Source organism: Apis florea, unplaced genomic scaffold, assembly GCF_048593485.1.
Source record: "Apis florea isolate Af1SG1 unplaced genomic scaffold, ASM4859348v1 contig_3733_pilon, whole genome shotgun sequence".
In the NCBI taxonomy this organism is placed as follows: domain Eukaryota; kingdom Metazoa; phylum Arthropoda; class Insecta; order Hymenoptera; family Apidae; genus Apis; species Apis florea.
In genome coordinates, this window is record NW_028256825.1 from 168,835 (window position 1) to 190,046 (window position 21,212).

The window sequence follows — 21,212 nt, forward strand, 5'->3', positions numbered from 1 at the left end:
CGATTTCCTCGATAGAACGATTTTTCTCCATTTACACCTACTAAAATTTCACCAGTCTTGATTGTCATTCGAAACAGAAGAAGATTAAAGCGGATCCCGGGGCAAACGTGATTTTTTCCGGACGAGTGGAGAGGCGGCGCAGACCCTTCAAGACTGAATCAAATCGATAGAATTCGACACCGGGCTAGAAAAACCACACCGTCGAAACCTCCCCGCCGTCGACACGACGATTTGTCGCCGCTTTGAATTCCTTCGAAGCAATTTTCCCTTTTCCCGGGATAATATCGAGTAGGCGGCAAAGCACGTTTGTCATTTCTTCTGCATCGACGAGATTTTTACCTACAGGATTTCAATTCTATGCATCTGGCTAAATGTTTTCGCAATCGTGTCACCAAAGCAAGATTTTTTTTCTTTTTTTTATTATTATTCCTTTATGAAACGTTTCGTTTAATTCTTTCTATATTTTCGTTTTGCAACGGGTAAAAGCGATTCTCCCGTTTAAACCGCTCCACATATACAGAGCCTCCGGTTACATATTGGCTTAACATCCGACCGGAAGCTCGCGTGGAACTTAATACTTTACGAGATAAGACTGTACGTAGCGTATGTTTGTATGGTATTTTGTTTATTATGAATAGACATGTGCTCTGTTTATCCAGGCGACTGCGAAAACAAAATGTATCTGTTATATATATTGCTTTTGTTTGAGGAAAATACAGTTATTCGCATTGAAAGATATATATTTTACGATATATGTAAAATTTCTTTCTTTCATCGCGTATGAATCTCTTTTTATCTATAAAATATAAAGTTGTTGTCCACGAAATTATCTCTTTTTTCACTTTTTAAGTCGAAGAAATGGAGGGGGCAGGTATTCTATATCGATTTTTCATGTAAGGACAGATAGATCGACAACCAATTTAATTGCTAGTCATGAAAAAATCTATAGAATCATTTTTTTTTTTTTTTTTAAAGAAACAATTTATTGTAAATTTTGAATCAATCCCACGATTGTTTCGTGCAAATTTGTGCACCAAATTGAAAGAATTCCCCAAACAAAGACCCTTTCAATTCAATAATTACCAATTGTGTGAAAAAATATATTTTTACAAGTAACTAAAATCTATTTCAAAATACAGAGTTCCATTCAATTCAAACTGTCCATCGTTCAATCCAAATAAATGCAAGAGTGACAGTAATAATAATCGAAAAAGTAAAAAGGGACAACAAGAGATTGGAAAATTTTATAAATCTTATTAACTCGTTTACGATTTCACCTCTCATTGAACAACGATCTCGCAAAAGGGCCATCGATTAGCATAGTTGAATCACAGAAGCGGCCACTGTTTGTAGACGCCCCGAAATTCTGGTAATAACAGAGTCGATAATGGACGATCGGCCGTCTGTCCGAAATTGTTTTACAAATGAATCAAGTCAACTGGCAATATATCAATTCGACCGGCAATTTGCCAGCCACTTTCCAACCTGTCGACTAAAAATACACGAAACGGGGGATTTATGAGGCGCAGATCGGTTTCATTCCGCGGCGGAACCTCGTTTTCGTTCGACGACGATTATTCCTCCACTTCCGCCGTCGTGACGTTCCAATCGACGTTTCGAGTCGATGTCAAGTTTCCATCCCGCGGATCGAACTTAGGAAGAGCGAGTGGAATCCGACTGGAAAACACTTCCTCTCCACTCCGCCTCCCCCTCTAGGCATTTGTAATTCCATCGTCCGTGAAAGTCGAAACCTCCTCCCCCCCTCCCCCTGGCTCCATGACGAGGCTTACAAGTCAAATATCGAGAATTTCATTTGAATGTTACCGCACCGCTTCCATCCTCTTCGATTGGCGAACTTTCGCCAACGAACGAAGGGTCGTCGAATTCGTTGCGGCTGAAATGAGAATGAGAGAAGTGAGTTTAAGAGTAATCGGTAGTTTCGCGAGCTTTGCAACGGTTAGAAGGGGAAATGGGATACGATTGAGGGGGAGAGGTAAATCGAAGGAATAAAGAATAGCAAGACGATGGACGAGGTTAGGATCTGTGTATGCGCTGATAATCGAGTAATGGATGATTGAGAGCGAGAAGAAGAATTATTTGTTGATTAATTTCGTTTAATTAAAGATCTAACAATAAATTTGTGTTGAACGCTTAAAAAGTAATGATTTTTTAGGATCTTGAAAACGTAAGCATGATTTTTGTTAAGAAGAAGTTTAACATTTGAAGTTAAGAATATTATTTAAAATAGTGTTTTTTTATAGGTATATAAAGATACTTTTCTTTTTTTTTACTCTCTAATTTATACGTACAATTTTAGTAACGAAAAATTATAAAGATGTGATAAATATATATTTCACTTTTTTTTAAAACTTCTCTGGAGGAGGTATAGGCGATTTACATTCTTTATAAGGAGGGCAATAAGTTTTACAATACTGTAATCGATCGATAAACACTCGGCACACTGTATGCGGTTCTTTCACGCATTTAAATACAATTTTACCATTTCTCGTGTATTGACTGAACGGTATATGCCAAATCATTTCCCACCGATAGCCTTGACATATTCTTGAACAAAAACTGTAGACACGAGAAAATTTTATCAGATTAACTTATCATTTAACCATTCCAAATATATTATACAAGACGAGATTTATCTCCTGTTTAAAATTAATAATTAACACTTAAGTTATATTATTCAAAAAAGAGAAGTAAAGATAAAAGTATTAAATTCTATGTAAAACGATAAAGTAAAATATTTTTTTTTTTTTTTTTACAATTGAAAAAATATACGAAATTTCAAACGTGTCGAGAGTAAAATTCAACTCACGCCTGTTATTACAACGCGTAAATTTCAAACGCGTCATAAATGAAATTCGACTCACCTGTTGTTACAATCCATCCTGAATAATCGGAAACCACAATCGCGTGCCAAGTGCCAACTTTCCTGGATCAGTCTTTTCCCGATTCCCATTGATTGAAAATCTTTCCTTACTGCTAGACTAGCTTGTTCGAAGATCGTCATAACGCAAAATCGTTGCCAAAGTTTGGGCGCCTCCGAAACGAAGCCGAAAAATTCGATGAGATCGCGCATCGGACCTTCTGCGCAACATTTCGCTAAACAGTACATTTTTTCTGCATCGCTAGAGTCCACCACGCAATTTAAGGCAGCGCCAATGATGCAATTGTCTCGATCCTCGGCAATAATCGAGTATCCCCCTTTCACTTGATCAAACATCATAGTTCTCCAAATAGGTGGCGCTTCTGTGCCCGCCAGACCGATGTTAATGATTAACGGTTCGTATTTGTAGTACGCTTCGCACATAAAATCTACTACGTTCTCGTAATCGGGCGGTAGAGCTAAACGAGTTCTGAAAAACGGTCTATCCTGGAAAAATGTTACCAAACAGTATATATAAAAGTTTCCAACTAGTATCAATAAAAATTCTGTTTTTTCTATTTTATGTATAAATTATTTATTAGAAATGCGTGTAGAATCAATTTCAAAGTATATTTTTATTTTTATGAATTATATGTTAAAATTTATGTGCATAAAATATCATAAAAATCGATATTTCAATAAAAATGATGTTTATGTAAAATTATAAAAATTGTCAGTAATAATTAACAATCAATTTAACATTGAAAACATTCAAATAACGATTTCGAAAAATAATTACGTTTTGGAGTAGTATTTTGCAATTTTAATGTAAATCTAAACGTCAACAAACGTCAACAAACGTGTAATTACATTTTTCTGTAGGTTATGAATGCAAGCATATTACAAATTAAATTTATAGTAGCAAAAAATGCACTTACGTCGCATTTCACTTCGAAATTTTTTGCTGTGGTATGAAAATTTATTTTTCTTTTTCCAATTGTATTGAATTTCGAAATGTGATTCGGATATTTGAGAATCAAACTTCCGTATATTTTCAACAGTGTCGCAGCCATTTCATTACGTTTCAATACTTTTTCCCGATAAAAATAACATTTTCTTTCAATGTACCTTTTTAAAATTATATCTAGCTTACTTGTAATCAATTCAAAAGTACTACTTGCGTACTTTCGATCTTGTGTTCTCTACAGACTCTATAGATTCGTATTCGATGTTCTAAATGTCAGCTCAGAGAAAATCAAATGTAACCTATTATTATCGATGAGACAAAATTCTCGCAAACAATAATTAATACGTCCGCACAATACTATATTAACACCATGATGAAATATTTGTCTCAAATTAATTCGATTACTATGGAATTGTTTGATTATTGTCGAAATAAGTAGACAGCGTGAATTATGTAGCATCAAAGAGGGCGCTCGAAAGCATTCGGGATTACTTGTTTTAAAATATGTATTATTTTCTAAGGCCAAGTTAATCCTCCTTCAATACTTGACATTTATCATTAATAATAAGCTTAGATAATTTACATATTTTGTTAATTGGACAGGAATATAGAAACAGAAATATTATTATATTATAGGAGAAATTTATCGATTGTATTATCATTATGAAATCTTTCGTGTACAACCAACTTTACTTCGAATATATGAAAGAGTATGTAAAATAATAATTTGAACAACGTTCTATTCATTTATAATCGTCGTGCATAAAATGACATGGCAGCTAGTAGACCAATTGATTTATGTATTACTCGCACCGCGTTTCATACTCAATATATTGAGTATCTATAAAGTGTTCAAGTAGAAAACTTAGGGGATGGTTCTAAAGAAATAACAAAAGTTAATATACATAATATAAGTTGTAAGTATTGACACATACTTTAAAAAAAACGATAATTAATAATTTTTTTATATATCAGTAACTAATGTTTCCAATTTTTCAAAATAATTCAAGATATTAAGTTTAATTTTAAAAGAGTTATCGTATTTCTGATTTTATTATTAGATGATTAAATTCAATTCTGAAATTCATCAAACATAATTATTAAATAATATTTATCACTTTACCTTATAAAACATTTAATTTTAATAATTTATTTATCTTATCTATGTAAACTATTGTAAACAAATCTGATAAAACAAAAACTCAATGAATTATTATCCATTGTTAAGTTAAATGAGAATAAATTGATATCCTCGTAACAATTTAACATAATCACAAAAATAGCAAATAGTCATCAGCATTACATTTTCCTTATTATAAATATACATATCACATGTATTATCATAAATATACATAAGAATACATATAAAAATTTATTCGACTATATTTTCAACAAATATCCATTAAGCGTTCACCGTACTATAAATAAAAGCACACATGCTGGAAGAAGATAAATTTTTCTATCTATTCTAAAGGCGAATGCACGAAGGCTATGCACCGTCGTGCTCGAATAAGGGTATAACGAGAGGAACACGTACGTTACAAAGCGGGCAGACGTGTTTGCATCAATTACCGTCTTTTATTCTCATTTCACCCGATACGCTGAAAGATTGCAATTTATCGGCGCAACAATGCCGAGCATTATTAATATCCATTAATCAAGCGGAGGCTTCGCTTGCTGACGCGCGAAACGATCCCGTGCACGGTCGAATTATCGGTTGCCCATCGTATAAATAAAAGCGGCAAGGGAAAGGAAAAAAAAAAAAAAAAAAAAGGAAAAAAGTAACGGAACAATACCGTTTCTGATGAACTGCAGGCAAAAATACGAGAGTATATTTTTGGGATCCACGCTTCTCCTTGTCGAATCGATGACACTCGAAATGAGAAAATTCTGGACCACGATGAAAAGGTTCGTGACTCGAGCAGGGGGCGCAGAAAAATGAACGAAAACACAGGGTTGGCGAATATAAACGAGATGTAGACCAGAGAATTGATTTTTCCTTTGACAACGAAGTACATGTTGTTTAACGAAAGAAAATTGATATCTGTGGAATTGTCGTACCGATTTGTATCCAGGCTTTTGTTATTGGGAATTTTTAACGATGAATCTTTGCCCCCCCCCTTGCCTTTCAAGAGTTTTTTGAAGGATGTGTGGTTGATGGGATATTGATTGGACGGTGATATGGATATTAGATGGGGTTGTTGACTGTTTTGTGTGTGATACAGGGATTGTAATAAATGATTTTGAATAAGTATGTATACGTGATTAATTATGAGAAGAAATGGAAAAGTTTGAAGAATTTGTTTCTCGATATTGGTAAATAAAATGAGAAAATTTGTATCGAACGAGAAGAAACGGAAATAAAATTACGAGAAAACTTGATTTTTAATTTGACATTGCACATTGTTGTAAAAAATAAATGTCATCCGTCTGGTTTTAAGTGTCGTGGATAAAATGTGATACAGAAAATGGAAAAATTAACAAAATATATGGAATAAAATATATTCATCAAGTGCGTATTGCTGGAAACATATTTCTGAACAATTTAAAATAATCATCGAAATATGAAATATAAAACACAAAACGAGAGGAATATTTTATATATATTAAATGCATCAACATTTATATTACATTTATACTGATATTAATTTCTGGAATAAAAATTTCTAGAATAATATTACCCTTTACTACAATACTTAACCTTTTTAATTAATGCACATTTTTTTTTAATCAGCTGCTTAAAAAATTACATGATATCAAATGTTGCCTAAACGAAATAATAAATAAAAAATGCGTGTTCATTGAACAAGAATCGATTAAAAAATAATTCTAATTTATTACAATAAATACACAATATACATTATCTTTGCAGACATATTGCCGAATTACTTACATAAGAATTAACACATTTTCATCTGATCGAAGCCAAAATTTTTACTGCCATTTTTATTTCTCTGCTCCCTGAGTCCTTGGAAGTTTTTAAAGAATCTATCCATGATAGATCTCATGATCTCTGGTTTCACCACTCGCCTGGGAGTTCCCCTGCTTCTGATGTTTCGCTTCATTGACGTCATCAGAATCGTGAGCACCACCCTTCCTGTATCTACCCTCGATGGCGACGTGCTTCTCGTTATATCGTCCATGTTTCTTCGAATGACCTCCCTGATCATCGTTCCCGTAAAAATCATGATCTCTCTTGTATTCGTCTTTGTGATAAACGTTTAAGTAACCAATTGCTTTACGATTCACGTGATCGTTGTTTCCCACCCGATAATTACCTCCTTTCTTACCTTTAGTCCGTTTTATTTTTTGCCCCGAATTCCTTCCTCGATTATGCTGAACCTTTCTCTTTCCACCAGTTTCAACGTACTCAGTCCTCTTCTTCTTCCTCGAACTGTCCCCTTTCTGACCCTTTTCAAACGAAGATACTTCACGATATCCTTCTTCGTTACCCTCTTTTTTCGATTTCTTGGCCACTTGTCGATTATCATCAGCCTTTTCGACTTTAGGTACAACTTGAGAAACTTGGGATTCGGCGTATTTCAGTTCCATATGATCGACTCCAGGAGGTTTGACACTCGTATAATGGAGTGGCAACATTTCAGCATCCGGTTCCAAAGGGAGTGCAAATATTCGAAGATTCTTGCGAGGTTCCTTTATGGGGATCAGTTTCTTCTGAAAGCTCATTTCAACGGATGGCTCATCATCAACTATTTCTATGAAAGCTTGTCTCGTCTCGATCCCTTTCTCGCCTGTTTCCCAATTATTAGGATGTAGATTGTCGGCTCGAGCAATCGTAACTGTGAAATGCACGCAGAATACTGCGTGAACTGTGTACCATTCTCTTCTGAAGATTCTCATTTTTCTTCGTCACAACACCTTTATGCTTTAATCTTTTTCCAAAATTTTAAAGTTAAATTTAAATTGTACACATTTCGGATGGATAGATTGTTTCAGACGCAGTTACAGGTATGTTGGTTCACAGAAACGCGTTCAATTCTACTGTAATCGCGGCACAATCCAGCTCTTTTATACGTCATGCGACCCACTCTAGTGATTGGACACGATTGCCTCTCGCCCAGGATTATTGACGAAGTAATACATCTGAAAGGACAGGCTCGAAGATATCGTGATGAAATTTTCACTTCGCGTGGCTTTACGTAGTCGTATCGTTGATCAAACTTCCAAAATCTTGGTTAATCTTTTCGATGTTCCTTTGCGACTTTAGAGAAACTGGGCTATCCTTGAAAGGACAGGTGTGGCAGGATTTGAAAAACGATAGATGTTTGAGTCACTTTTGTCTTTCGTAAGAATTGTGGTTTTTCTTGTTTGGGATATCTCTGAAAATTAATTTTACAAACCTGTATTCAATAATGGATATTCGTGTTATTGCATAATAAGGTATTTAATTATTTAAACTTTGCTTTTGATCTTTAAATCGTTCATCAATCGTTAAATTCATTAATTTGAGTTATTTCAATTTATAGTATAAAATATTATTGTTAATATTTCAATTAAATGATCAATACTGCATATCAGTATATTACTAGAATTTCATTATATAATAACAGTCTTTCTATTTTAATTAGATTCATCGTGTTTTGTATATCGTTAAAATTAGTTCTAACTTTTTTAAAAATATATTAAAATTCCGCGTTTGATTTTGTAACACCAATCAAGCATTAAATAATTGCTACTAGTTTCCTCTTCACGCCTGTCAAATAAATTTACACGAAATACCGTGTACAAACAGTCTCCCAATAAAAACTCTCCATAAACTACATTTCACATTTTGTATATATACTTATGCTTAAGAATCTTTCCTTACAAAAGTTTTCAATCCAACCATTAATAAATTTAAATCATTTTTACCACTGCCACTTATTTAACATTAACATCCTAAATCCTTTAAATCCTATCCTTCAGAATTGGAATATCAATGCGATTCAAAAGCGATCTCCCATACCAAATATTATTTTTCGAAATTCTTGAAGGCATTATCCATTCTTAAGAATCGCGATCAAAATCACCCATGGAAAGGATCGGTGATCAATTGGTCACTGCTCGGGCCAGCCGCGTGGTGATGCATTACACAAATCACCCATGATTCCCTAGAATAATCGGCGAACAGGCCGAGCATAAACGTCAATAACACGGTGTACTTGAATTATCGGCCGTGGAATACTCTCGGTTCCGCTCCACGATCCCTTATTCCCGACGAATCACGTTTCTCGCGTGTATGGTATATATATAAGGCGAGACCGTCGATTCACGAACACACCAGTTTGCATACCACCGATTTCTCGAGAGCCCGTGATCTCTCTCTCTCTCTCTCTATATATATATATATATAACCATGCCTTCGAAAGCTACGTTTCTCGCGTGCGTGTTTCTTCTGGCTCGCCAATGCGGCGCAGCCCCGGAGCAACGTATGACGTTTGTGAACAAGATGATCGCCGAAGATCTAGATAGGTCCGCGACCGGTTACGTGTACGATCAGCGACAAGGAGTTCCGGTTTACTACATGCAGTACACCAATCACGGAAGTGGACGGTTCTATCATGCGCCGGCCGCCGTGCAATACGTTGTCGAGGCTACACCTGTTGCGCACCTCGATGCTCCCGAAACGAATCCGCTTCTGCATCCCTACGCGGTCGCGAACAGTGTCCCGAGCTATCAAGGAACGAGTAATTACGATAACGAGCAATCGTTGGAAGGTGAAGTGGCGCGCGATGGATTGTATCACGTTGATGGAAAAATAGCCGTGAACGAGAGGGATGACGAGGGAGAGGAGGATGGAGGGGGGGATGGTGACGAGGAGAAGGATGAAGAGGAAGACGAGGAAGGGGAGATTCAGGATGGATCTGGTGGATCAGTGAAACTGTTTGGGTATGGGGGTTACGAGGACGAGGAGGAGGTTGGTGAAATCTCCTCGGATGATGAGAGTGGCTCGTTCGAAACTGGAAAGGGGGAGAGGTATTCGGAGGATGGAGGGAAAGGGGAGAAGGAATACGGGACTTGGAAGGAGTTTAGCAAAGGGGAACGTGGTAGCAATGATGATGAACGTCGAGAAGGTGAGTTTTTTTTAAACGTGACGATTATTGGAAAATTATTTTCGTTCTTACTTTGATTATTTCTAAGAATGATAATCTGGTTAATCTGGTGTTCAGATTATTTCGTAACGTGTTAAGAAATAAAATTTTCTTTCTGAAAGTAAAGAAGTGTAGAAGTAAAATTATATCGTTTATCCTTTTAATCGATCTACACTCGAGAAATTGCCCTTAAATGTCTGCCAGGATACTATAAGAACAGAAGTGAGGACAGGAAGGGACACGTCGACGAAGCTGAAAATCACGGTTCTCACGAGGAGGCAGAGAGAGGCAAAAAGGGCAAGAATTACGGTCACTCGTCTTACCATAAGAAGGGGCACAAAACTAATGGTTTCCACAATGTCTATCACAAGGACGAATACAAGAAGGAGACGGACTTCTACGACGATGACCACAAGAAGGGTGATTTCGGCGAATACCAGGAATTCGACAAAGGTTACAAGATCGACGAGGGTGATTTTAAGAAAGGAGGACATCATTCTTTTGGGAATGATTATCAGAATCGCGGAAAGAAAGGATATTACGATAACGGACACCATGTAATCGAGGATCAAGGTCACCAGGCAGAAGAAAGCGAAAAATCCCATTACGAGAAACACGAGGATTATAGTGTCGCAGAAGATTCGAAATCAGACAGAGCGCACGAATTTAATAGAAAAAATCGTTAATCGTCGTCGTAGCATCTGAAATTTTATGAAAATTCTATTATTATATTTTTATAATAATCTTATAATATAATCTCATTAATCTTATATTAATTATATATTAGTATACTTTATAATTAATAATATGTATATAATTGAAGTTTTCATATTAATTTAATTATTGATAAGGAATATTAATTATTCCTTCATAACTGAGATAAAAACTGGGTGTTATTTAGTAGGGATAAATAAAAAGCGATTGGAAATATGAAATTTAAATTGTTGCAAAGTGAAAACTTTGTTACCTAATAGAATGAAATAACTTTTCCAGAAAGTGTTATTGACCTAATTTTTTTTAGGACTAGTATACTGCAATGTATTTAACGCAAAAAGATAAACCATTGCAAATCAATACTGATATATTTTGTAATGCGTCGTAGAGAAGAAAATTGAGAAATAATCAATTTCAACATTTGTCATATATTTTACTATTTTTTTTTTAAACATTTCAAAAAAGTATTTTACAGAGATATTTATTAATTGATACATTTCTGGCAGAGAATTTGTTTATCGTAGAAACCTAAATATTTTATCAATACATTAACTATTTGAAGTGTATTGTAAATATTTTATATTAAACTATTTTATCTTTCAACAAATCTATCTGAAAGATTCAGGTATCATAATATTTAGTTTATATTTTAGCTTATATAATATTTGATTTGATTTATTGCAAAAAATATTTGACTACAAAATAACTGAATAACAGGAAGGAAACATGAAAAAATCGTTTCCAAAAATACATTTATTTTCGATCAGATACAAAGATCAACGTAACACAGCGTTCAACAAACATAACAATCGATAAAAATCATTCTTAATGCCCTTTCTTAAATCCCCATGATTTGTGATCATCGTGTCCCCCTTTCTTCCCATGATGAGAATGATGAGAATGATGTTCCTCGTGTCCACCTTCGCTCTTATGTCCTTTATCATCGTGATGATGGTGCCCCTTCTCGAAGTGTCCCTTCTTCCCATAATGATCCTCGTGCTCCTCATGATCGTGATGTCCCTTCTTGAAATGTCCACCCTTCTTGTGCCCGTGCTCGTGATGATGGCCACCGTGATCCTCGTGGTGTCCTGAATCGTGGTGTTCGTCGAAGAATTCCTTGTCTTTCTTGAACTCGTCCAGTTTATGAATCTCGTGATGTCCTTTCGTTTTGTGCCCCTTCCCATAATGCCCCTCCTCGTGGAATTTGTGACCCTTCTCCCCCTTCTCCCCCTTATGATGCTCCGCGTAATAACCATCGTCGTGATGATGGCTCTTCTTGTGACCCTCGTCCTCGTCGTAATGACCGCTGTGATGATCCTTGTCGTGGTGTCCCTTCTCCCCTTTCTCGTGATGATGAGACGATTTGTAACCCTTGTCACCGTGGTCACCGTGCTTGCTATGGTGATCGGAGTGGTGCTCCTCACCACCGCCCTCCTCGTGGTGATGATGAGTCGCTGCCACGGCTAGGTCATCGTACGATCTCTTATCGATCTCTCGAGCAACGATCGAGACGAACTGGCAGAGGACAAACGCCAACAGTAGAGAAATCGCGAGTCGAGACTTCATGATGGTGGGGGGGTGGGTGATCGGTAGGGATTCGATCGATGGTATAATATCGAAACGTTCGACTCGGACGCTGCGTTCGGTATGATTAATCCGGCTATCACTCCCGGATTATATATCGAACGGGAGAATAATCGATATTAAGGAAGCAGTGGTTCCTGCCTCTTTGCGAAAGTTGCGAAAGTAACGTCTCCTTAACCCGCTCAAGGCTTGGCGATTCGTCGATTTCGATCGGTCCAACGCGGTTATGCAACGCCTGCTCGAGATCGGTTGCTTAAACTTAACGGGTGAAATATCTCCATGTAAACATTACATTTCTTGCTTCCATTTAAAGCTTTTTCTACGTTGTTGTGTAGACAATGTGTTTTTTCGTAATGATCGATTTTCTAGGCAAATCTGGATTTTAGACTAATCTTTGTTGCCACGAAAATTGTTTCGTTATATTTAATAATTTTTCTCTCAACACCTTTCGACAGATGTGAACACTTTTGGTCATGTTAATGGAAGTCGATCCATTGATTTTGAATATTCATCGACAGACGTGATCGTCTAAATCTAACAGTGAGGCAGAAGAAAATAAATAAAATTGTATTAACAGGAACATACTTTTGTTGTTCATCGACCGCAAAATAGATAGAACGATTATGGCTCCTTTTAAGAAATTCCTCGACACGGTTGATCTCTTTGTCTTACGATCAATGTAATCGCAATATCTGACCGAACACTTTAAATTCATTCCCTCGTTATCTTCATTTTCAATTCGTAGAACGTAAAATGGTTAATAACAAGAGAAATGTAATGAGGGATAAAGGAAGTTCAGGTAATAGTCGAATCGATGAGCAATACCATTGAAACAAATTTCAATTCGAATAAATTTCATTTTATGAAATTAATTTCATAGGTTTTATATATGTATATTCAGTGTGTAATAGATTCTAGAATATTTAAGAGATTAGGATACGGTTTGAATTTATACAGTATTGATACAATCCAATTCATTTATAAACTTATCAATCCTTTCTTTAATTTCTATTGGGACATCCTATTGATCTCTTTATTTATGCTTGATGGTAATAAAATTTATGATTTAAATAAAATTCGTCGAAGAAAGGAATTTATCCCGTCGTTTGGAAAATTTCGATTTAAATTTGATTCACATATCTTTTTGTTCGTTAATTGAAATAATTTCTGCCTAATATTGAATCGGGAACGAAAGCGAGAAACTATTGTTGCAGAAAGAAGTTCGGTGAACGGTGAAAATAATATTTTCATATTACCGGCTGTTTTGTAATAAACGTTCTACTGTTATTCAGCCGTCTACAAATTGATTGGCTTTTTATCGGGATTGCCGCGTTAGCGATGCTTGATTTGATTCTGTACTTTCCACGTTACGAGCAAATAACATTAATTTATTTCACAGCTAATTGCTTTGTAGGCCGAAAATCTCCGATTATTCTTATTTATTTAAAAAATATAGCCCTATCTTTATTCATCGTTCAATATCTTAAAAAATATTCCTTATCTTTTATTATTATTCGAAAGCAATAACGAATCATCTAATATATTTTTCATTTTTTATATTCTCGATATGATTCAAAGGTTTCAGCCTTCTATATTCTATAATATTCATATTATATAATGATTAAAATATAATTGATCGTAAACTCTTCTTTTGAAAGAAATATCTTCATTTACATTTATTAAAATTCGAAAAATGATTATATGCGTTATTATTGAGATAAAGTTTTTGAATAAAAAAGAATAAATTTTTTCTTTAAATGTTATTAAATCGTATTAAAGTATCTTTTTCTAAAAAAATGTTATAAAAGACAGATATGTTATAAAAGTCTTATAAAAGACAGATTATTATTATCGATAAGTATCGATATAGAATAAAACAAGAAAAGAGCATTGATGTTGAATATTATTTTTACATTGAGATATTAATAGAGAATAAGTAAATAGATAAAAAGAAAACGTACAAATTAAAAAGTATCGAGTAAAAACGAATGAAAAATTGAAAATGGAGTAACGAACAATAAATATAAATGAAATTGATATCGAAGAAGTGAAGAGTGAAGGAATAAAATTTTGAGCAACACTCGATACTACTGTTTACTATCAACAAGCGTACGAACGAAAGCGATTACGTATGAAACGCCACTATAACGGTAGGTATATAAGCATTGCTTTAAAGCGATTTGATCAGTCGACGATAGCACTCGTTGGTATACAAAGGATCCAATATGGCCAAGAGTTTGTGGCTGTGCCTCGGCCTAGCCGTGATTTGCACAATCGTCTCTCAGTCCACAGCTAGGGAGTTGAGAAACAGAAGGGATCTCGATATGGCAGCTACCCATCATGGTCATCATCACGAGGAGGGTGGTGGTCACGAAGATCATGGACACCACGATGAGGAGCATGGGGAAAAGGGTGAAAAGGGGTACAAGCATTATCATCATCACGACAAGGGTGATCATGGTCATTACGGTAAGGATCATGACGAAGGTCATCATGAAGAACATGGTGGTCACAAGAAGGGACATTTTGACGAGCATGAAGAACATGGACACCACCATGAACATGAAGAGGGACATAAGGGTTCAAAGTTTGGGCATAAAAAGGGTCACAAGAAGGGTGAAAAGACTCATGGTTATCATCATAAAGCTCACAAGGATGAATATCATAAAGAGCACAAGTTCTATGATGATTACCATAAGGGTGGTCATCACGAGAAACATGGAAATCACCATGGACACCATGAGAGTAAGGAAGGTCATCACAAGAAGGGCGGCCATCACCATTCCGGCCATCATGAGGATCATCATGGAAAGAAAGGTCATTTCGATAAGGGACATTATGACGAGGATCATAAGGGTTACCATGGAAAGCATGGGCACGATGAACATCATTCGCATCACGAGGATTATGGCAAAAAGGAAGAGCATCATGGAGGGAAGAAGCATGGATATTCGAGTGGAGGTGGTGGACATCACCATTAAATAGAGCAGCAAAAAATAATACAATTTATTTATTTTGTTGCTTAAATTGTTTTTTATTCTATCGTTGATTAATTTTAAACGTTGAAATTTAAAATTCGTCATGTTTTATTTTAATAGTAAAATTGTCCTCCAATAATTAAATTTTATTTTTATTCGTTGAAATATATCCTTTTATATTTTATAGAAGATTTTATGCCTTTGAAATCCTGCATTCTTTTTAATTTTGTCAAACAAAATCGTGTTCTTTTATTCTCATAAATGATTTCCTTTGAAAGATGAAATTCACACCATCTTTCGATTCCTCTCTATATACTGCAGAACGTAAGTTTCAAGATAGGGGAATCAATAGGTTTGCACGTGAATAGTTTCAATGACTACACATTCCTCGTAATGCAATCACACTTCAGTTACAGCTATTATGACATAGTAACGGAAACAATGTAAAGCAATTTGGATTCCAGAATTAATAGACTGGATTGATATAGATCCTTCCATAAATAACTGTCAATATTCAATGAAAATTGATATAGAAATATATTAACTGATTTTTACTGCGTTTATGTACTTTTTTAATAACTAAAGTATTGAATTTCAATTTTTTGAATAATGTAAGTATTGCGAATCCGACATAATTTCATTTTTCAAGAAAATAATGAATGAATTAAAAAGTACGATTATCTCTTTAATCTAACATAATCTCTAATCTAAGTATTAATGTTGCATTATAAATATTAAATGATTTTTTTCGAAACAAAAACAAAATTTGAATATTATTTAAATCTGTCACTACTTTTTGTTACGCAGTATATATAAATCAGTACACAGTATAAAATAGCATAAAATTAACGACATATAGTTTAACAGAAACCGATCTTATTTTAATGTAAAAATTTCAATATTTGTTATTAAGTATAATGACAAAATAAAAAGAATGAATAACAAGGAATGTAAAAATACATTCTTTGAAATCTTTGAAAATCTTTTATAAATGTAGAAGGACAATGTGACGATCATCCAGAAATATTATATATTAAATATTATATATCTAACACTTTATTTTGTTATATCAAAACAATTCTATTACCCACTAGATCTACCAGACTCATCTTACATCTATCTAGTCTAAATATTAAACAATAACGCAAAAAACAATTCGTGACTGAATCGTGGCAAGATATATTGGAATTTCGCTAACGGAATTATATAATTTTGTAACAATAAAACATTCGAATTCACACAATAACTTCCGCAACAAGTAGCAAATGAATTCTCCGTAGCATCACAATGTGGACCAGATCAGATCAGGCCATGTTCTCCTCTTTCACAGACATTCTTGTATCCGTTGGTAACGTTTTGCACATTTTTCTTAACGATGGCGGCCGGTGGTGCATAGAAAGATACCACAAGTGAAATATAAAAGTTAGATTTTCGTGTATCATATCGATTACAAGAGTTAGCTAGTTTGCCGTAATATCACCGGTTTCGTCCACTTGTCGCACAACGGACGAGTAACAATTCCCAACTAATATTCGAGCGAACGAATTCTTTGCGACTGACTGTTTCAGAAAAATTTATTCACACGCGAATACGTTGTACGATAAAATTTCGAGCTAACAGGTAAATAGAATGATAACCGCGAAATTTACTGTAAAGTGTTCACTTTAACTCGCAATATTGGAATATTCTTTGAAGAAGTGAAACTATTGAAAAAATTTTCTTACGAAAATTGTTTGAAAGAATAATAAAAAGATACATTATGCGGTTTGAGATTTTCAATAAATAAATATGCAGAGATCACATAAAGCTGACATACTCACAATTTTTTTTTAAATAGTATAATTTTTTAAATAATAATGATGCATCTCGTCGTTTCTTATAAATCATTTATGTTAAAAACTCTTTTTTTCATACTTTTATCATACGTACAATTATATTATACATCTTAACTTTAATTTTTCACGTTAATTCATCTTCAAGAATTACAGCAAGACCGACTGAAGTGCAAAAAGTAATTTAATACAAAGTAAAATTTATCAAAACTTCACGTCGAATCGTAAAAAATTCTTATTATATTATATAGTCTCTCTATTTCTTCTCTTCGAGCCGCATGAGATATAATTTTCAAACTTAATTTGTTCAATCCATAAAATAGAAACGAGTCCTTCCCTTCGTTTCAAACAATGGATCACTTCAGGTAAGAAAAATACGAGGCTGCTAATCGCGAATCAATATGTGCTTTTCCCATCAACTATCCAACTTTACAAAATACACATTTGTGCCCTTTTCGAAAAATAGGAAGCCGGAGATTAAAGAAAACCGATATGTTTGCCGTACGTGAAACTCCACCGATATTGATACTACTGGCTATTTTGGCGCCCACGAGTTTCACGGCTAGTATTAATTACGAGATCCTCGAACCGGTCGATACCTTTCGTTCGAGGAAGATGATAGAAGTTACGCCATTCACGAAGACAATGTTGATAATTACATCGATAATAATTACTGAACACTGGTATGGGAAAATTGACAAAGGCCACCATGACTTGGACAAGCGTCACGGATATTACGACAACGAAGATGATGGAGAAAAGAATGATCATCGTGATGACAATTATTACGAAGGAGAGGGAGGCGAGAAGAGTGAAAATTTCGAGGAGAATGGCCATTATAGGAAAGGGTACAGTAGTCATCAGTATAAAAAGTACAAGGATTTCTATGACGAGGATTATGATTCTGACTTCGACGAACGCAATGGCGGTCGATATTACAACGAAGGTCGTCACGATTGTAATGAATAAAAGCAGGATCATGGTAAGAGACGTTATTACGGAAAAGAGTATCATCATAGAGATCGTAAGGATCGCAGTGACGCCGAGGATCACGAGGATTATTATTACAAGGATTATCGTCATGGCGAAAAAGACTTTCGTGGCTATGGAAACGAATGGGAATATAGAATATCAGATTTCTTCTTTCCTTTATTGTTATTTTTCATAAAAATCAACATTTCATTTGTACGTTATAGAAGCTACAAATAATGCAAACTTAAATTATTTATTAATAAATATTTTATGTGTACCAACTTTTTTAATTTGTAATATTTACGAAAACATTCATTGTGAAAATATGTTAAAAGCTTTAAGACGATCAAATGAAAGTGAACGTTTGACCGATCAAAGCAGTTTACACTGAATTTTTGAATTTATCTAGCAGAGATTATAATAGAATCATATATAGCGCAACGAATATAAATTCAATTAAAACTTGAACAGGACATTAAATTATTCAACGCGTCGGCATCTTATCCGTATATATTCCACAAGTATGCTTAAAATTTCAACGCGTCCTAATAAATCTTCACGTTCCGCGTGACGAGAATGTATAAAAATATAAAGATATAAATGCCCAAAGCAACTTTGAACACGTGCAACTTTATACACGCAACAACACATATACGTACACATACTCTCCCCTCCCCCATCATTTTCTTCGCGGCATTTTCATTTTATCACGCCACGCGCGCCTACACCTACGTGTACACGTGTATACACAAACCTACACAAACCTACACACACACATTGAGAAAAAAAACGCGGACGATGCGCACACGAGAACAGTCGGCCAGGCATCTAGCAGCGGGGTTTGATTAACGATTCCACCCTCTGCAAATGAAATTGCCATGGCCATTTGTGGGTCTATCTAGACTGGATTCCGGTGCACCGGACACGGATTAACGAAGCTTTATACGCTTCTTTTAGGGCGGCCTGGATGTTGCAGCAAGCCACACGATCACGCTTGCCCATTCTCGGCCGGAGATTGCATACAAGCGAGCGGATCTACTTGAAATTCTCTGGCGTGTGACAATTCCGCCAGTGTGAGCCCTACGTCTCCCCTCTCCCCACGCCACGCCACCAACACCGCCGAGCATTGTTTCATCCCGTGATGCATATACGCGTGGCTGGCTTAATTAATCTAATTGGAGTGGTCGCGCGACTCATAAAAGAAAAAGAGGAAACGGTCGTGGATCTCGAGCTACTGTGCCATGCCGTGTACGCTCTCTCTCTCTCTCTCTCTCTCTCTCTCTTGGAATGCACGCGCGGGGGAAGAGGCCTGTTAAAGAGGCGAGAAGCGAATCTATTTCGCCCTGGTACCTTTTTTCTTTTTCCTTTTTTTTTTTCGATCGATCGCATGATAATCCTGTCGTTCGGCCAAATTAATGAGCACTCTCGAGCACCGTCGCCGATTCATTCGTCCTCGCGGAGAGGCTGTTGTCGGCATGATACGAACAAAAAGGAAAAATTATCCGCGTCTCGCCAACGAGCCACTCGTACGGAGCAATTTCTGCGGGACAGGATTTTTCATCGTCAACCGCCACGTTTCTCGAATTCGGTGCAACCGGGATTCCTGCAATTTATCGGTTTTCCTCTCCGGTTAAATATTCTCGATAGGGACATTGAAATCGTCCTTTTCCTTTTTCTCTCTTCTTTTCATCCCCTGATCTCTTCTTTCTCGCTTCTCGTCCACGCTTGTTCCACTCGTCGCGTCAATTAGCAACGTTCAGATGTAAAATGTAAAAGCGTAATGATTTAACGAGATGACGATGCTGATTCTGATTTATATATTTCAATTGCAGGTGGATGGATTTTAAGGAATATGGGAGTACTCGAAAAAGGCTTAATTGTGAGAAAATTCATTTTTACGTTGGCGCGAGAAGAAATATCTCAAAGGACAGGATCTATTGTATCGTTTCGTCCCACGTCACTGTCAACTCACACTGTGGATTTCTTTCGATGGCCGAGTCGAGTTTTTGCTTTCGGCCGACCGGAAACAAGGAAAGTACAACAGACTCTTCCTCGAGTAAATTCGATCGCATTCGATTAGAAGCTTTCTTTTTCACTTAAAGGATTACGCTCCGGTTCCACGGGATCGATCAACGGCACATCGGTAATTTATCTTTTTCTTCGATTCCAACGAAGACGTTTCCGTTGCGAAATTACTACATTTAATTACAGTCGCTCGACGTCGTTCGTATTTCCTCCGTCCGTTTTCCGGGATGCTCCTCGACCGCAGCCACGAATCTAAATTGATTGGATTTCGAGAATTCTTCAAGGAAGAAGATATATTTGCCACGAATATATATATATGTTTCACGCGAATAAGTGCGAATTTTTACGCGTTGAGGAGAACATTTAAAAGAATCTTATTCTTATTCGAATAAAATTCGACGTTTGAAATTTAGATTAGATTAGAAAAATTATGGAATTAATTATTAGAAATTGTACGCTCTGGAAATTCTTGCGGAAGTTAATTAAGGAATCGTGTTTCATCAAATTCATTTATTCACGTTTGATCGTTACTAAGTATTATTACTAATTAATAAATTTGCATATTATTAGTTTTCAGTTATACGAGTAATGAGTATAAATTGTTTCTAAAAGCTTTGACAAATTTCATATATCTAGTAGCAGTCATCACCGTTACATAATTAATTTTGAAATTAATATAATTAATTTTAGATAGTTGGAAAAACAACTTTTGGCAAGTAAATTGACCATTCCATCATAACTGACGAAATCATGAATGGAGATTGAATAAAGTATCGCTGTTATATTAATCCTACTGTATTTTCTGTATTATATGCTGTTGTTGGCGATTCATTTGTATCAAATTAAGAACATTGAAATAACTTTCTCGCTCAATTTGTAAAACGTTAGTTAAAGCGGAAACATTTTCTCTGAAACTGGAAGGAGAATTATCCCCATATAGAGTCCTGTTTGATTTCAGTTAGTTTTTTATTTATGCTACGCTTTTCCTCGCAAAAGTTTTTCTTTGCCGACTGATTACGGATTGAATTATGTTCCAGGGATGCGTGAAAAATGTCCACAAATTTGTTTACCGTTTGTTTTAAAGTTTGTTTCAGAGAAAGATAAAGGAATAATTATCGTCGAATAATAATCTTATTCATTATAATATCGATTTGTCGAAACGAAATTTTT

At 35.4% G+C, this 21,212-nt stretch overlaps 5 protein-coding genes across 6 annotated transcripts; 2 read left to right on the top strand and 3 right to left on the bottom strand.

Annotated features, from left to right (window-relative positions):
• Positions 1 to 2,219: 2,219 nt before the first annotated feature.
• On the bottom strand, positions 2,220 to 4,549 carry LOC147656509 (uncharacterized). 2 transcript variants are annotated; one of them, XM_086914767.1, is made up of 4 exons: positions 4,032 to 4,549; positions 3,817 to 3,968; positions 2,883 to 3,385; positions 2,220 to 2,577 (listed from the first exon to the last, which is right to left on the bottom strand). In XM_086914767.1, exons 2-4 carry the CDS (start codon positions 3,949 to 3,951, stop codon positions 2,364 to 2,366), a joined length of 852 nt encoding a protein of 283 aa, XP_086770893.1. In that variant the 5' UTR covers positions 3,952 to 3,968; positions 4,032 to 4,549; the 3' UTR covers positions 2,220 to 2,363. The 2 variants fall into 2 exon arrangements, with proteins under 2 accessions (XP_086770893.1, XP_086770894.1); XM_086914768.1 differs by having other exon boundaries at positions 4,064 to 4,530.
• A 2,093-nt stretch (positions 4,550 to 6,642) lies between these two features.
• On the bottom strand, positions 6,643 to 7,843 carry LOC105736839 (uncharacterized). Its single transcript, XM_086914769.1, has one exon. It carries the CDS (start codon positions 7,704 to 7,706, stop codon positions 6,834 to 6,836), a length of 873 nt encoding a protein of 290 aa, XP_086770895.1. The 5' UTR covers positions 7,707 to 7,843; the 3' UTR covers positions 6,643 to 6,833.
• Positions 7,844 to 9,120: 1,277 nt separating this feature from the next.
• LOC105736844 (uncharacterized) lies at positions 9,121 to 11,080 on the top strand. The gene is made up of 2 exons (XM_012493321.3): positions 9,121 to 9,919; positions 10,142 to 11,080. Exons 1-2 carry the CDS (start codon positions 9,202 to 9,204, stop codon positions 10,621 to 10,623), a joined length of 1,200 nt encoding a protein of 399 aa, XP_012348775.2. The 5' UTR covers positions 9,121 to 9,201; the 3' UTR covers positions 10,624 to 11,080.
• Positions 11,081 to 11,386: 306 nt separating this feature from the next.
• Positions 11,387 to 12,217, bottom strand: LOC105736842 (uncharacterized). Its single transcript, XM_012493319.3, has one exon. It carries the CDS (start codon positions 12,215 to 12,217, stop codon positions 11,477 to 11,479), a length of 741 nt encoding a protein of 246 aa, XP_012348773.1. The 3' UTR covers positions 11,387 to 11,476.
• Positions 12,218 to 14,456: 2,239 nt separating this feature from the next.
• Positions 14,457 to 15,402, top strand: LOC105736841 (uncharacterized). Its single transcript, XM_012493318.3, has one exon. It carries the CDS (start codon positions 14,461 to 14,463, stop codon positions 15,214 to 15,216), a length of 756 nt encoding a protein of 251 aa, XP_012348772.1. The 5' UTR covers positions 14,457 to 14,460; the 3' UTR covers positions 15,217 to 15,402.
• Positions 15,403 to 21,212: the final 5,810 nt, after the last annotated feature.

Bases quoted from the DNA above. Each gene is read 5' to 3' on its own strand.
- LOC105736841 (XM_012493318.3), top strand. From the start codon at position 14,461: ATGGCCAAGAGTTTGTGGCTGTGCCTCGGCCTAGCCGTGATTTGCACA.
- LOC147656509 (XM_086914767.1), bottom strand. From the start codon at position 3,951: ATGGCTGCGACACTGTTGAAAATATACGGAAGTTTGATTCTCAAATAT. The intron at 3,386-3,816 runs GTAAGTGCATTT...ACATTTTTCCAG, and splicing joins ATTTCGAAGTGAAATGCGAC to GATAGACCGTTTTTCAGAAC. The intron at 2,578-2,882 runs GTGAGTCGAATT...TCGTGTCTACAG, and splicing joins AGGATGGATTGTAACAACAG to TTTTTGTTCAAGAATATGTC.
- LOC105736842 (XM_012493319.3), bottom strand. From the start codon at position 12,217: ATGAAGTCTCGACTCGCGATTTCTCTACTGTTGGCGTTTGTCCTCTGC.
- LOC105736844 (XM_012493321.3), top strand. From the start codon at position 9,202: ATGCCTTCGAAAGCTACGTTTCTCGCGTGCGTGTTTCTTCTGGCTCGC. The intron at 9,920-10,141 runs GTGAGTTTTTTT...AATGTCTGCCAG, and splicing joins TGATGATGAACGTCGAGAAG to GATACTATAAGAACAGAAGT.
- LOC105736839 (XM_086914769.1), bottom strand. From the start codon at position 7,706: ATGAGAATCTTCAGAAGAGAATGGTACACAGTTCACGCAGTATTCTGC.